This window comes from Dermacentor variabilis, chromosome 10, assembly GCF_050947875.1.
Source record: "Dermacentor variabilis isolate Ectoservices chromosome 10, ASM5094787v1, whole genome shotgun sequence".
NCBI classification, from domain to species: domain Eukaryota; kingdom Metazoa; phylum Arthropoda; class Arachnida; order Ixodida; family Ixodidae; genus Dermacentor; species Dermacentor variabilis.
In genome coordinates this window covers 48,863,003-48,877,982 of record NC_134577.1, presented here as the reverse complement: position 1 = coordinate 48,877,982, position 14,980 = coordinate 48,863,003, and the positions used below count along the sequence as shown (strand labels likewise).

General features: G+C 46.4%; 1 protein-coding gene across 1 annotated transcript in view; it reads right to left on the bottom strand.

Moving 5' to 3' along the window:
• GABA-B-R2 (gamma-aminobutyric acid type B receptor subunit 2) overlaps positions 1 to 14,980 on the bottom strand; it is a 363,959-nt gene that overhangs the window by 23,461 nt on the left and 325,518 nt on the right. Inside the window, exons 11-13 of the mRNA XM_075672639.1 lie at positions 13,383 to 13,515; positions 10,773 to 10,880; positions 2,697 to 2,819 (exon numbers count right to left, since the gene is read on the bottom strand). Of these exons, the coding sequence (XP_075528754.1) occupies positions 2,697 to 2,819; positions 10,773 to 10,880; positions 13,383 to 13,515 (364 nt within the window). The remainder of the gene's footprint in view (positions 1 to 2,696; positions 2,820 to 10,772; positions 10,881 to 13,382; positions 13,516 to 14,980) is intronic.

Here is a 14,980-nt window from a genome sequence, read left to right as displayed (position 1 = left end):
TTCGAGAGTCTTGCAAACTCTTAACGATGTCTAGTTCGCGCTAACGACGGCAATTCGCTCAGCTTTTGCGCATTCTGACGAGAGCGAAACCCTCGATAAGGGCAAAACGTCAAGCTGTCGGCTGAACTTTGCGGCAAACATAAGCCCTATTTTGGCAAAGCTTTGATGTGAGCACGTTTTGCATAAGCTGGCCCTGTGCCGCTAGAGAGTTAGAGCAGCTATCGCGTTCGAACGGCGGACGAGTTTTCTTTTACCCGCAAATGAGCAAGAACGCGATATGGTAATGACGCGCTCTTTCCGTAATCTAATGATGCATATTCGTGTAGATAAACAAAAAACAGCGCCACAGATGTCGTGGTTGGGCAGGCGCTGACGAGAAATATGTCTGTGCATGTGATACTCTTCGCACCCTCTATTATCCTGTAGACTATGCGAAGCATGCATGCATGTTACATGGTGTTTATTGAATTTTTATGTTGCACACAAAAAATAGGATGCCGTAAACCACACAGTAATTGGTGAAAATGTTTCAGAAGTGATCGTTTACGGTAACGGGTAGCAGGTTTGTCGCCAATGCATGAAATAGTCTAGCGCTTTTAATGCGATTAGTGTTCTTGGGGAACTACATCCACTGCGTGGTGTGGATGTATATCGATATCTAGCTTCTTTCACACCGCTCTTGAATAAAACAAAATATTCTTGAAGATCTGTCCGGTGCTGAAAGAAATCAAACTTGCGTCGCGCTCGTTCCCCAAGGACCGAAACCCGACGCTTTACCGCTGCTCCACGAATGCGCACGGGCAGTGAGGCAACAATTATCAGCGTACCCACAAACCACCGCGCTACGCATTTCGGGGGCCACGCGCGGACTTCGCGGCGGCAACGCTAGGTGGTGCAACGTGTCCAGAGCGAAGCGCGCGGGTAGAGATCGGCAGCAATAGACGCCTCGTATATGACGCTTTTTGGCGGTGGCAACAGAGTATGTTACTACGAGGGCGATTCAGAAAGTAATGACTCCAAGCCCACTACTTTGCCAGTATTACGCCAAACATTTCAAATTCTTTATCATTAATGCACCGATGTCTAAGCTACATAATGTTACTTGCCTCACCTTTCTATCTCTTCTCGTTCCAGAGTAATCGAGCAATCCGAGGCATCCAGTGGGTTAATTTAAGCACTCCAACCCATGACTTTTAGCGGTAGTCGAACCCTCGACCTTTGGTGGGCGTCGAACCCACGACGTTGCGTTGTGCGCACCTTATGGCGAACACTGTCACGTAACGATGCTTCTGCTGACGTTGCCGCTCAAGTCACGCGACTCCGCCAGTGGCGCCACCGGATGTCACCGAGCTTCTGCCGACGTAGCCGCAATGCTTTGGCATTCATCCAGGTGGGGATAAATAAGTACCCCTTCAATCTTTCCGTCGTTGTCACTGCGGCGTCGCCATACGGTAATCCTCATGCTCATGGCCAACCTTGGCAATCGAGTGCCATAGCAACTTTGGCCGATACCGAGGGCAGTCTGTGTGGAAGTCTTCAATGGAAGTCTCAGAATGACAGTGCAGATTTTAAAGAAACGTGACTCCTGCAATACGGTGTCGCTAAATTCCGGTAATGCTAATCGCATTACCGTCGGCAATCATCGTGAGAGGGATGCTGTTGTAATTTTTTTTGTACGGGTCATATTTCTGTGTGCATACTCTTTATAAACATTTCTTTCTCGACAAGCATCATATATCGCCTTCATCCTCGTGCTACAGGCGACGCGGCTAGGACCACGTTACTGATTCCACTTGGCTTAACTGAAACTTCGCGTCATTTATATTCCGAGATAGCGTTGCACATACTACCTTTATGTATGACTAAGGTTTATTGATGTCACGAAGCCTAAATAGACTTCAGTATATTAGCATGATGCCTGTAAATGTTTTGGCCCCACAGATGTGGCCGATATCGTCGGAGATGCACATCGAAACTACAGTGTCTCAATGATGTCTGCCGACTTCGGAACTGCAGCATTGCACGTTTCGATTTCTGGGCTTGTAAATGTCATGCTGATAACGCGCATGCTGTTCGTTACTGGAAAGTACCGGGCTCGCAGCGTTAAAGAAAGGAAACGCATCAAGGCAGATGACGATTATTGTTGTGTGGCAGATATACACGCCAAAGGGTGAAACCGTTTCTTAGAGTGTAGTCTTCATAGCACGGCTTGTGGCTGGGTGTGGTATTCACGAAGACATGTTCATTCCTCATTAGGATGAGTGACACACATTCGCCTGGCAGTTGTGGGAGCGAGGAGCGAGAACGTTTGCTCTGCATCTGTCCTCTCTCAATTGGAGCCAATGAGAGAAGGCAATGCATCCTCAGCTTTGATAACGTTGCGGAAGTCGATCGACACTGTTTAGAATAACATCGCCTCGTGAGAGAACACTTGATTCGAAATTCGGGACTCGCTGGAGTTGCTCAGTGGCTATGGAGTTGGGCTGCTGAGCACGAGGTCGCGGGATCGAATCTCGGCCACGGCGGCCGCATTGCGAAATGCGAAAGCACCAGTGTACTTAGATTTAGGTGCACGTTAAAGAACCCCAGGTGGCCTAAATTTCTGGAGTCCTCCACTACGGCGAGCCTCATAATTAGAAAGTGGTTTTGGCACCTAATACCGCGTAAATAATAATAAAAAAAATTCGGGCTCTCACCACAGGCTGTCCGCGACGCGCCTCACGGTAGAAGGGATCGACGATCTGCCAAGTGGTCAGGATGATGACGTCGAGCATCAGGAACACTCCGACCACCATGAACAACTTGTAGTCCTTGATCACCTGCGCGGTTAAAAAAAGGAAGATTCTCAATCCTTGACAACACGAAGGAACGAGACGCAAAAGAGCAATGTTTAATCGTCCACCTTGTGCGCGAGTCTCGGAACGTGCAGTGTGATATGAGTGGTGCGCGTGTGCAAGGAACAACTTACTGGTTGTTAATAGTGCAGCTTGGGCAGCAAACCGGCTAAATGTCTTGTGGTTACAGGAAAGAAAAAGAACGCATGTGGAACAATTTCCCGGAACTATTGAAAGCTCCGCTTTAGCTTTGAAAGGTAGCGCATTGTTTCCGTAATGTTCTGATGTATTGTTAAAGGGGCCCTCCAACACTTTTCAAGCACCCGTCTTTCTTTTGCAGGCTGCGTAGACTGACGCTTTGAGATGCCCTTAGCGTAGGTCAAAGCACCGACATCGAACTACTTAATCACACAAGCAAATCACTGTGTAGCTGCCGACCGCCCATCGGCGTTCACCAGAAGCATCATCGACATCACCACACGCTCCTCCATGATTGGTTCAAAACATTGTTGCCGATAACAACTGCACTGCAGCAAAAACGTGATAAATTAGGATTTTATTTTGTTTGATGCACTTTGTATATTAACGCAAACAGTCATAAAGAAAGGAAAGAAAGAATACAAAGAAAAAAGTCACTAGCACAAAACGCGTTAGGGGCGCTGGCTGTTCTTTCGCCCTTGGCACGGTGGCATACCTCTGGCCTCTGAGAACAAAGGCTCTCGCTTGCGTACGCTTGGGGGCAAGCTTGGCGCCCCGCCGCCTCGTTTTGCGCGCTGTTCACGTGGTGCAGGTTTCTCGTCTCGGTGCATCGTTGTTAACGCACCCTTTTTGTTTTTTGCGGCGAAAACCACGTTGCGCAATTCCAGGTTGCTCGACCACTAGCGACAAGAATGAAATGTGCTAGAAAGCGCAAAGGTGCTTTCTAGCACATTTCATTGGTGCAATGGGCAGGTAATTCCATTCTTCGGCCGTCTTCGGTATGAATGAATCGGAATACAAATTAGTGCTACAAAGAAGGACGTCAACTTAATGGTGTTGGTTAGTACGACATGACAGATAAGGTGTCTCGCTGAGAAGTTTATTGTTTAGGTTTGCATTATGAGAGATCCTGTGAAACATTGATAAACTGGACATTTTTCTGCGCATAGAGACGTCGGGAAGATGCAAAATGAGTTTCATCGACCATACACTGGAAGAGTGGGAATACTTCGACAAAATGAAATGCACGACGGTTTTACACCTATTCTAGTTGATTAATCGGAAATTCTTGACTAGGATCCCATAGAGCACCTGCATATTCAAGCTGAGAAATTACAAGTGCTTTACAGAATGTTAATTTAAGAGACAGTGGTACCCTTGAAAAATTGTAGCGTAAATAACCTAGCGTGCGATTAGCATTATTAATAATGCAGTTAACATGATCTTGTCAAGAAATGTTAGCAGTTAAGTGAACTCCCAGATACATATAAGAGGTTCCTTCGTCTAACACAGAACCATCAATGTTATAAAAAGGAGGGTTACAAGTGGTCGATTTTTGGGAAATTCTCATTACTTTACACTATTTATCAATCAAACGTATTTTGATGCGTTGCACGAGTTAGTGATAGCGTTGAAGTCACACTGAAGTGCGTATAATCAGCGTCAGAAGATATTACGCGATAAATTACGCGGTCACCAGCATAGAGCCTAACAGATGATTAAACTACATTAGTCAGGTCGTTAATATAAATCAAAGATAGAAGAGGGCCTAGGACAAAACCCCGTGACACAACCGAAGTAACTAGCCATCAAGGGGAATCAAAATCTTCAGCTGTAAGAAACTGCGTTCTGTTAAAAAGAAAGTTTTCTATCCAGGCAATAATACTGAGAGCTAAGTGTAATTTCCTTTTAGCATCCTTAGGGTACTTCACGCACTTTCGGGGGCTATCTATCTATCTATCTATCTATCGATCTATCTATCTATTTCACAAAGATGGGTCTCTGGGTAGTCCATTTCAGAATGCGTATAGTTCGTCGGGCTGCTATGCTGAGAGGACAGGGTTCGAAACCAACCGTTTGACCAACTTGGGGTCACTGCGTATGTAGCGTTTGTACCAACGTGCCGCTCTTCAATGAGCCTCTTTGACACCGACTTGGGTCACTGCGTATGGGTCACTCGGTCTGTGCTATATTCTTCAATGAACCTCTCTGGTACCAAATTGAGTCACTCGGTATGTGCCAGTAGGTGTGTGCAGTTCTTTAACGAACATGGTTGGCGCAAACATCAGTAACTAGGTAACTGCTACGGGAATGCGTCGCTTTCTAAAAACAAACAAACAGAAAATTATCCGTTTAAATAAAGTTCTTTACTGACTGACTTTAATTTTTTCAGTGCTCGCCGGAATCGTACCGGTGCCGAACGCAGAATTTACGAGGGCGTCGATAGGTGGTGCAATGCGTGCAATGGCAAGCAGCGTGCACTAGCAGCAATGCAGCAGGACAGGAGCCGAGTTGCATTTACAGCACTCGCATGTACAGACAGGAAGACCTTTTGAATTTCCTCCGCACTGGGCAGAATCGAACCCACTTCAAGCGGTTTCCTGAAGCACAGCAGCCGGGCGCTTTAGCAAGCTGCGCCAAAACGCACTGGGTTTCGGCCACTTTGCGTTAAACTTCTTTCGCGCTAATGCTTTAGCGAGCTGCGCCATGAATGCAATGGGTGTGTGTCGCTCTTCGGTGAACCTCTCTCCGAATGGCGTCACTGAGTATGTGCTACTGGGTGTTCGGCCAGAGAGGAAACAACGCCCCGGAGGCAACGCCCCGGAGGCAACGCCCCGGATCTACTCTCGGAGGCAACGCGCAGGCTTCTCGGCAGCGCCACCAGATGGAGCAGCGTGTGCACGTAAAAAAAAAAAAAAACGCGAGAGAAGCCGAGCTGCCGCATGATGCGTTTCTCCGCACATGCACATGCGCGCCACGCATTTCTGAGGCTACGCACAGACTTCGCGGCGGCGCCGCTAGATGGCGCAGAGTGTTTACAGGAAAGCCCGGGAGAGGGGTGCCGGTGCAGTGCACTCCTCATACATAAACCGTGTCGATGGCGGAAATACGTTGGGTCGCTAGATCGCCTCAATGCTAAAATTAAATTGGTTTTACGTGCCAAAACCACGATCTGATTATGAGGCACGCCTTAGTGGGAGACTCCGGAAATTTGGACCACCTGGGGTTCTTCAACGTGCGCCTAAATCTAAGTACACGGGCGTTTTCGCTATTCGCCTCCATGGAAATGCGGCTGCAGTGGCCGGGATTTGATCCCGCGATCTCGTGCTCAGCAGCCTAAACACCATAGCCACACGCGAATGCTGCACAGTGAAGTGCTGGCGGACCAACTCAGGGCTGTCCAGAGGGCCCGTGTGATGGCAGAGGGGCTCGGCCTCTCTGTACCGACGTGGGAGCGGCCCGCATCAGTCCCAGACTGATCCCTCAGGACCTAAATAAAGTTCTTCATACCATACCATACAGCAACCACGGCGGGTCTTCTGGGTTCTGCCGATTTTTTTTCCCTGCTCAGCAGTTGATGCTGTGAAGCTGCAGCTTAATTTATAGCATGGTCTTTCATGACTGGATAAGAATTTACCCAGCCCGTGCAAATAAAAAGATGTATTTACGCGTGTGCAAATTGACAGCCCTTTTAATGAGATGAGATTTATTAACATACTTAACGAACTTTCTGGGGGCTGTCTGTCTATCTGCTTATCTAACAATATCCCGTTAACTTGTGTCGTGGAAAGGTAGTCCATGGTCTAACGGTTAACGCCTCGGACTTCTGTATCGAGGGAACAGGGTTCGAAACTAACCCTCCGACGGACTAACGTTTGTCACTGGATGGCGACACCGGGTATGTGGCACTGTGTTTGTGCCACATACTGTCACTGCCACGGTCAGTGCGGGTGTGATATTACACATTATTTGTGATCTGGGGGATGTGATGTTATCTTTGTGATGTGATGGTATACATTCAATTTACGTTGCTATAATCCTTGCACAGCTTCAACGCGCTCCTGTTAGATTTTTTTAGCTTATACAAATTTATTATTTCTGCCAGTTGGTACACTAACGAGTGTTTAGAGGGACTATTAACTTTTTTTTGTACGTTTCTTGTAAACTTCTGTGTATTGACGTCTCTAATTTGGACAAACGGTTGCCTGCAATTCATAAATCCTTCTCGCTTGGACCCTTTACTAGCCGCTGGCTATGGGCTCAAGCAAAGTCTTGCGTACATTCTGCAGTGCTCCGAAGAACGATAAGATTCAATTCGATACCTTCTGATAAAAATTCGGAGCACTGGGGATGTGTCATGGCTCTTCAGTGAACCCCTTCGACGCCAACTTAGCTGCCTATGTGCCGCTCTTCAGTGACGAAAAAAAAAAGGTATTTGAAATTTTTTTTCGGTGCTCCGCGGAATTGAACCCACGGCACGCGCAGACTTCGCGGTGGCGCCGCTATATTTGGCACAGCGTATGCGGCGGCGAGGGGGCGAGAGAGAAGCCTGGCTGCATACACGTTTCGGCTTTGCGAATGCGGTGCGTCGCCACATTGCTTCTACGATAGTCACATCCAGTTCGACGTTCATCGGGAGATGGAATTTTTCGAGAGCAGGAGTACTGAACATTGTACCAAAGTCAGTATTAGTGTCAGTCAGTGCCGGTATTCAGCGGATGGAGAACGCTCGCTAGGAGTATGCTGCATTATGCCTAAGGTAGGCTGTCGAATAACAAAGAAAAAAGAATGAAATCGCTGACGCGAGTATTCAGTCTATACAAAAAAAAAAAAGAATTGTGGGGAAAGCAATAACGATGAACGATTATGCGCCTTTACTATGACGTCGTATAGACATTTATGGCGAGCGTAAGTAAAGACATGCATCATGCGAGATGACGCAAACGCAAAGAAGCTTGTACCCTACATTTATGATATTGGATTCTACGGCCGTCGAGGAGAACTTTGCCAAATGAGAGACTCCGAGGAGTTTATATTTAGATTCGACAGGGATTGGTCTGGTCCACTAATTTTTCGCTGAGACGTTACACGTTAAATGCTGACACACAAAACAAAAACGAGGGAAAACTAAAACGAAACGTAAGAAACACATTATCGCATATAGATGCAAGTGTCAGACGGCAAGGAGTCACATCGCCTATCGTCTCGAAAGCATCGATTTGGTTGCTATTCTCGGATTTCTAAGTATACGATATGTTGCGTGCCAGCTCTTATGAGGTCAGCAAACGGACACACGCAAGCTGGAGGCAGACGCACACCGAGTATGCGTTCGTGCGGTCCCAAATTCTTGCGCGGTCATTGTTGTGTTCGGTTGCACAAAAAAGCAGAGGGCAAGACGTTACGCCAGACACTCCACTGGAGTTGTCGAAGTGTGCGTAAGTATTGTGCCACTTGCTCATCTCCACGCAGCCCGGTGTCATTACCAATCTTATCAAACTTGATCCGACCAGTATGAACCCCTGTCAACCCTTATATGTCTTTATCAACCTTATCGAAATCGACCCGATCCTTATCAACGCTTACTTGTCCTTATCAACCTTTTCGGACGTGATTCGACCCTTATCAACCATTATCAACTTTATCAGAATTGTTCCGACCATTATAAGCCCTTGTCGCTCTTTAGCACCTTATCAATCCTCGTCGAACCATTATCAACCATGATGCAAACCATATAACCCCTCATCACTCCTTCTGATACTTATGAATTGAAATACTGCTTATCTGCCTGTGTTGTGCGACGCGAATCGCACGGGGCCTCAGAGATCGGTGGCATTTCGGTGGGTGAAGTAACGCTCCAACGGAAGGTGCATCCTGCGACCACCGAAACGCATCGGGGATGTGGGGTGTTTGACATCAAATTTTCGCAGAATCGGAATTTTCCTAACGTCTGCAATGCTTCAAGGCGGCTCTACACGTGGTCGTAGAGACGGCCTTTATTCCACCGACAATAAACCTTTCAACAAAGCCTTCGTAGGAACTGTTCTTTGGCATTTGTTTTGTACCGCCGGTAGAGCGCGTTCATGTGGTTCAGATATATTCACCTTCTGCAAGCGTGGGTGTTTAGCCCAGTGTGTGAGACGCTCGGCTTCTGAGCGTGGGATGATAGGGCTCGAAACACACCACCGCCAACGTTGTTCCTCTCGAATTAATTATGTTTTATACAATTTATTTATAGCGATTCGTCTTACGTAACAGATGGACAGACGGACTGGTTTCCTCGGTGGGTGGCATATAAATGCTTACGCATTTAAAGAACGCGGACTTGCCATTTCGATCTGTGAGTGCTTGCAGAGGCGCTCTGGTTTGCTTGTTGCATCAAAACAACACATGTAGATGCTGTGTCGCATAAGATTTGACGTTAAAAGAAATAATCGAGACCCCACATGTTGAAGCAGCGTGCCGCGTTTCCGAAAACTGTTCTTAATTAATTAATCAATTAATTCATTCGTTCATTAATTCTGCCGTTACTTCATTCATTTGGTCGCCTGTTCGTTATGCTTTTTAGTTCACAGGAACAGTCTCATTACCGATTCTCCTGACAAAGCTCCTTCTTGGTATTGGGAGGGATTGACGTATTGCTTCGCAAGACCTTCACATTCAACCTCTATGGAATGAGCTCTCAAAAATGTTACTCAGCGATATTGGACGAAGAGCCATTTCAACTCGCGTATAGAATAAGTGAAGGAAGGACAAAAAAGGCTGTGTCATTTTCCAGGCGCAACGCATAGAATGCATATGTGCTATATATATGATTGCTGCCAGCTTTTCTCAACGTCGCAGATTATCTCTGCGCCTCCTTTTAGGCATTATGCATTACTGAAATGGCAGCGTGATGCTTTCTAGTTCATTTCTCATCATCATTCAAGCTGCCGTATAAGGTAGCGTAAAGCCGCTCCCTCCCAATATAATGCGCTCCGGAACCATTGCTTAAGCCACTTAAGAGATGCTGCCATTCAGTTGCGTAAAGACGCAATATCGCGTAAAAGGCTTTAGAGTCTTGTGTGGAAGCAGGGACTGGAGGTCACTCTTTGAAACTCGCACATTAAAGAGGCAGCGAAAAATAAAACGAACTGTCGACGCACCCTACCCTATTTATTACTTATGTGTTTCGTGAACAGCGGAAGAATTGGGCGGCGCATATTTTTGAGTGCCATGATATAAGTGTAAGTTTTCGTTTTTTTTTTCTTTTCTTGAAAGAACAAGAAATCAAAAAGTCGGGGCGTGGCTTCCTTTAAGATAAAAAACACGGCTGCTTGTTTAACTCACATATTATTAGATAACTTTCACGTGGCGTCACAGACGTCGCTTCTAACTCCGATATAATAGTACCCACACATGGCGGGCACGATGACGTGACTGCGCAATATGTTATCACGAGTACATTGTTCAGCCTTGTTTTTTTTATGGTGACCGCTTTCCACCGGCTCACCACCGTCATCGTTTTGTCGCTCGGCGCAAGACGCGCCCGACGTACACAGTCAACACCATCTACACAGCACAAGGCCTGTTTACTCCCATCCATGACGTCACGCTACCGAGCCCGAAATTTCCAATTACAAGGCTGGCGTGGTGAAAGCGGTGACGTCAGGATCACTGTTGCCTACTCGGGAGCATCCCCATTAGATTCTATGGCAGTCGGGCCAGAACGGCCTCGTGCTTATCTAGGTGGTGTCGATGCAGTCACGTTTCTTGTTTATACGCAGCTTGTCGGCGTGCTGTAGTACTCCAAGGTGGCGACCACAATGACGTAAACGCGAACCGTCTATATGAATGTCTCGTGCACTTTAGGGCTCATTTGAATGCATTTGAATAACTGTTCGTTTCCGCTTCCGCAAATCATCCCGAAGAGCGCTGGTAGCACTCATGATATAATGAGGTAAAATGAAAGGGAATACTCACCTTCTTGTTGAGCTTTATGTTCGTGAAGATTGCGTGCACTCGCCACGTCTTGCTGAACATGGCGCCGAATGCGAGCGTGAACCCCGACATGAGGACCCAGGCCCGCGCCTGAAAACAAAAGGAGCAACCAATCATAAGGCTTGATAAAGGCGCAGAAGGTTTTCTTCTCCCTCTCACCCTCATAGGACTAAGCGTGGCTAACCGGCGTTCTGCAAGCATGTCGCGTTATTTTGTCGCTTTAAAGGTCACGTGCAACGAACAATTACAGACAAGCTGTATAGAGAAGTTCCACAACGCTTTTCGTGCGGCGGCGGTGGCGCCAGCGCGTGGTGGCCTGGTCGGTATAGTTAATGTCCAAAACATGGCGGCTATGACTTGCTTTCAGCTCCCCCGACTACTTCCGATGCCTACGGTTTGCGAAAGCATTGCCTTCGAGGCTCGTTTCTTTTTACTCGGAGGCAATCGTCGCTGATGCGTGGATTTGAACACCACGCATTGAGGAGTCACATATTGGAGATGGCGCAGTAGAGCTGGCTCTGCATACAGGTTACATGTATCTGATGCAGCGGAGGCATAGTACACAAGTACTAACTTCGGTATTGATAGATTGCTTGACGCTAATTTAAACAAAATCATTCCATAGTAGAATACCAGCCTACGCAACTTCGCTATCTTTGATTGAATCGTTGGTATTAGCGTATATCTGCGAATATATATGTTCGTTGAGCATATATATATATATATATATATATATATCATAAGCCAACAAAGACATAAAGGACAACACAGGGGAAATTACTTGTACTGACTAATAGAAATAAAGAAATTATAAATTAATGTAATTGAATGTGGCTGGAAAAGCAACTTGCCGCATGAGGGGAACGAACCCACTGCTTCGTATTACGCGTGCGATGCTCTACCAATCGAGCTACCGCGGTGCCGTCTTCCCATCCACCTTTTGGGGTATTTATTTGTTACTATTAGAACCAGCCCAGGGAGTGTTAGCCAGTGCTACCATTCACAAACTTGGCGGCGGATGTGGAACATCCTTTCTGCCGCAGGCGTCACGGGTAAATGATCTTATTGGGTGAAAGCAACTGGTCAATCATATGTTCGTTCATATGTTGGTTCAATCAGTCGTTCATATGTTCTTCTTTTTTTTTGCACATTGGTATTGTATTACGCAAACGTGTTTCTATATCTAAATTTAAAAAAAAGCTATGAAAAGAGGAACAGGATGATTAGGTTGGCTGCAGGTGGATATAGCCTTGCGAGAATTGCCGACATGATGATGGTGATGATTTACTGGCATCCCCTTCGAGACGGGACGGTGACAAATCGGTAACCTCGCCTGCTCGAGTGAATAAGGTACTATATCCATGCTTCTAAACTGCTTCGCCCCGGCACCCACTTTCAGCCAGTTTGAGAAACAAGCACGTCGTCATTCCAGTGCGTCGCCATTCCACTGCGTCGCCATTCCAGTGTGTCGCCGTTCCACTGCGTCGCCATTCCAGTGCGTCGCCATTCCAGTGCGTCGCCATTCCAGTGCGTCGCCATTCCAGTGCGTCGCCATTCCGGAGCGCAGCGTGATGTGAGCGACCAAGACGATTCGCACGCGTGTGCACGTTGTGGGTGCTGCTTGTCCCCCATGTTAATGTGAACGGCAGACATCGACCTTTTCGTTGGCGTCGATTAACAACACGCCGTTGATCGAAAGAGCGTTACTGGGCCCTTGGTCGGACAAAAAATGTTAACGAAGAAAGCAATCAGTGCCACATCTTAGAACTCTTGATTTTCACAGGCTTATATTCGAGGCTACTAACGGGAACTTCGCATGCAAACGTGCGTGTTGCCGCTTACTACCGTTTCCACGGCGGGAAGGTAGAGCTCATTTGTCGCCTATGGCTTGGAGTAGCTTTTATCAATGCGTACTCCTACCTCTTCGAAATGGCCAAAAATTCACATGGTGAAGTTAGCGGGTGCAAAGAGACGATAGCGCACCTTCTGTGCGATTGTCATCGTTTCCATGCTTCCCCCCTCCCCATAAAGAAATTTAAAAAATTAAAAATCCTCAGCATCACAATCGTCAAAACTGACAACCATCCACTTAGGGAAGCCAGAATTATTCGACCCTGGTCTCAGCCGACGTCGGCAAGAACTGCTTTAAAAGCGCTAGTGTGCTGTTTTAAAAACAAATGGGACTCATTGAAAAACTATAGAATGTGCGAGCTGATGCGTTCGTTTTTTAATATATTCTCTTGTTTTGTTATCTCTCCTGCCCTTACCCCATCCCCCTGTGCAGACTAGGCAACCGGACTGGTTAACCTCTTTGCCTTTAACCTCTTGTTTTCCTTCCTTCCTTCCTACTGTTTCCAACTGGAATATGACGCGCTTCAGACGCTACCGCACTTGATAGGCAGCGCTCGGCCGGAGCAATTACCGGTAAATGTTGCAGGTCTTCCTACAGCTAGTAGGACTTATCCCTCTCCTCTTTTTTTTTTTTTGTAGTCGTCATCATCATCATCATCACCACCACCACCATCGTCATTCTCATCATCATCCAGAACGGAAGAGTGAATGAGAAAAAGAGAAAAAGTACGATTGACTCACCGCGCATATGTAAGGAAAGTTGGCGACTGATGTAAAACCAGAGTCCATTCCGAGAAGGATGACGCTGGTGTAGGTGAGGATGCAGCCCACGATGATCAGGTTGTTCAGGTACGGGCTGGACATCTTGATGTACCTGCGCACACGTAGACAACCATCTCGTCGGTCACAGGGCCGGAGATCTCGTGGAGGCCTTTCGAGATTCGCGGTTCACGTTTTATGGATCATGTGCCGAACGAGGATCACCAGGAAATTTGCCAGTCCTGTACATTTCAGATTTATTTCAGATGATTGCACGAAATATTACACAGTTTACATATACAGTTTCCAGGAAGTTCCATGATCTAACAATTGTAAGGCCGGGCCTCCTATAAAAAAAAAAAAAAAAAACGTGTGAAAAGTTTATATCAGTATGAAGTTTTTAATTAAGTAAGATATCTTGCTGATGCTTGAGGGTACCACGGATCTAAAGGCGGCAAAGAAAGGCACGTTGTAGAAACGATTATAAAGAAAACCATTGTAAACGGCTCTACACGACAAATGTGACGTTATACATACGAGCACTTTGTTTCGCTAAGTTCAAAGCCACATCGAGAATGGAATTCTGAACACACGTGGTTGTTTCACGACCACGATCGGCTGCCATGTTCTCTGAATAATGAATAAAACAGTGAAAGAAGATTTGTTTATTATTATTATTATTATTATTATTATTATTATTATTATTATTATTATTATTATTATTATTATTATTATTATTATTATTATTATTATTTGCATTGCGCTGCTCATCGCACCATGATGTCTTGCACCGCGATACTCGTGGTGGTTTCTTCTGCAGTCCTAAAACGACTTTCGCTGTTTACTTTTTTGTTTTCATTTTTGATAGCCCTTGCGTCGCTCCGTGTTGCTCTTCGCACCTTCTACAGCGCATTTGTTTCGACGTCATTAACGCATGCGTTACAGGGCAACTAGACCCATAAGAAGTTCGAATACGTCCATCACCGCGTCTTCGAAGTCCTCTCTAGTTTTGCAAAGCATTTCATTTAGCCCAGGAACAGATCAAATAAAACGACTCCCAAAAGCTGCAGAGGCGATGTCTTTTGTTAGAAAGAAATGGTGCTTGCAAAGCGGGATTCGAACAGTGAACCTCTCGTTCCTGAGGCGAACGTTCCAGCGTCTGTGCCGTAGCCTATTTGTAACAATGCCCGCAAGGAGCCTAGTGAGTTGACTGCTGAGAGCGAGAGGGAGAAGAAAAGGAAAGGCTAACCGGGAAAATCCAGGCAGCAACAACTCCAGTTGAGCGCTACGTAGTTCGAAGCAATCTTATTTAGTGGTGGAAAGGTATTAACTAACCGTGACAATTTTCTTAAATGCCGTGGATGGGGATATGAAATGTTTATTGTTCTGCGTAGTCTTAGCCCGACACCGTTGTTGAGCATCACGATATTACACTCTTCGACGCTCATCGTATTCACGCTGCTCTTCGGGTGTCTCAACTTCGCGCGGTCTACCCACAGCGGTCTAGCAATAAACTGAATGAGTTGCTAGGCAGCTCTCCCTTTTATATATAAAGTTTGGTGACGTCACTCACTGATTCG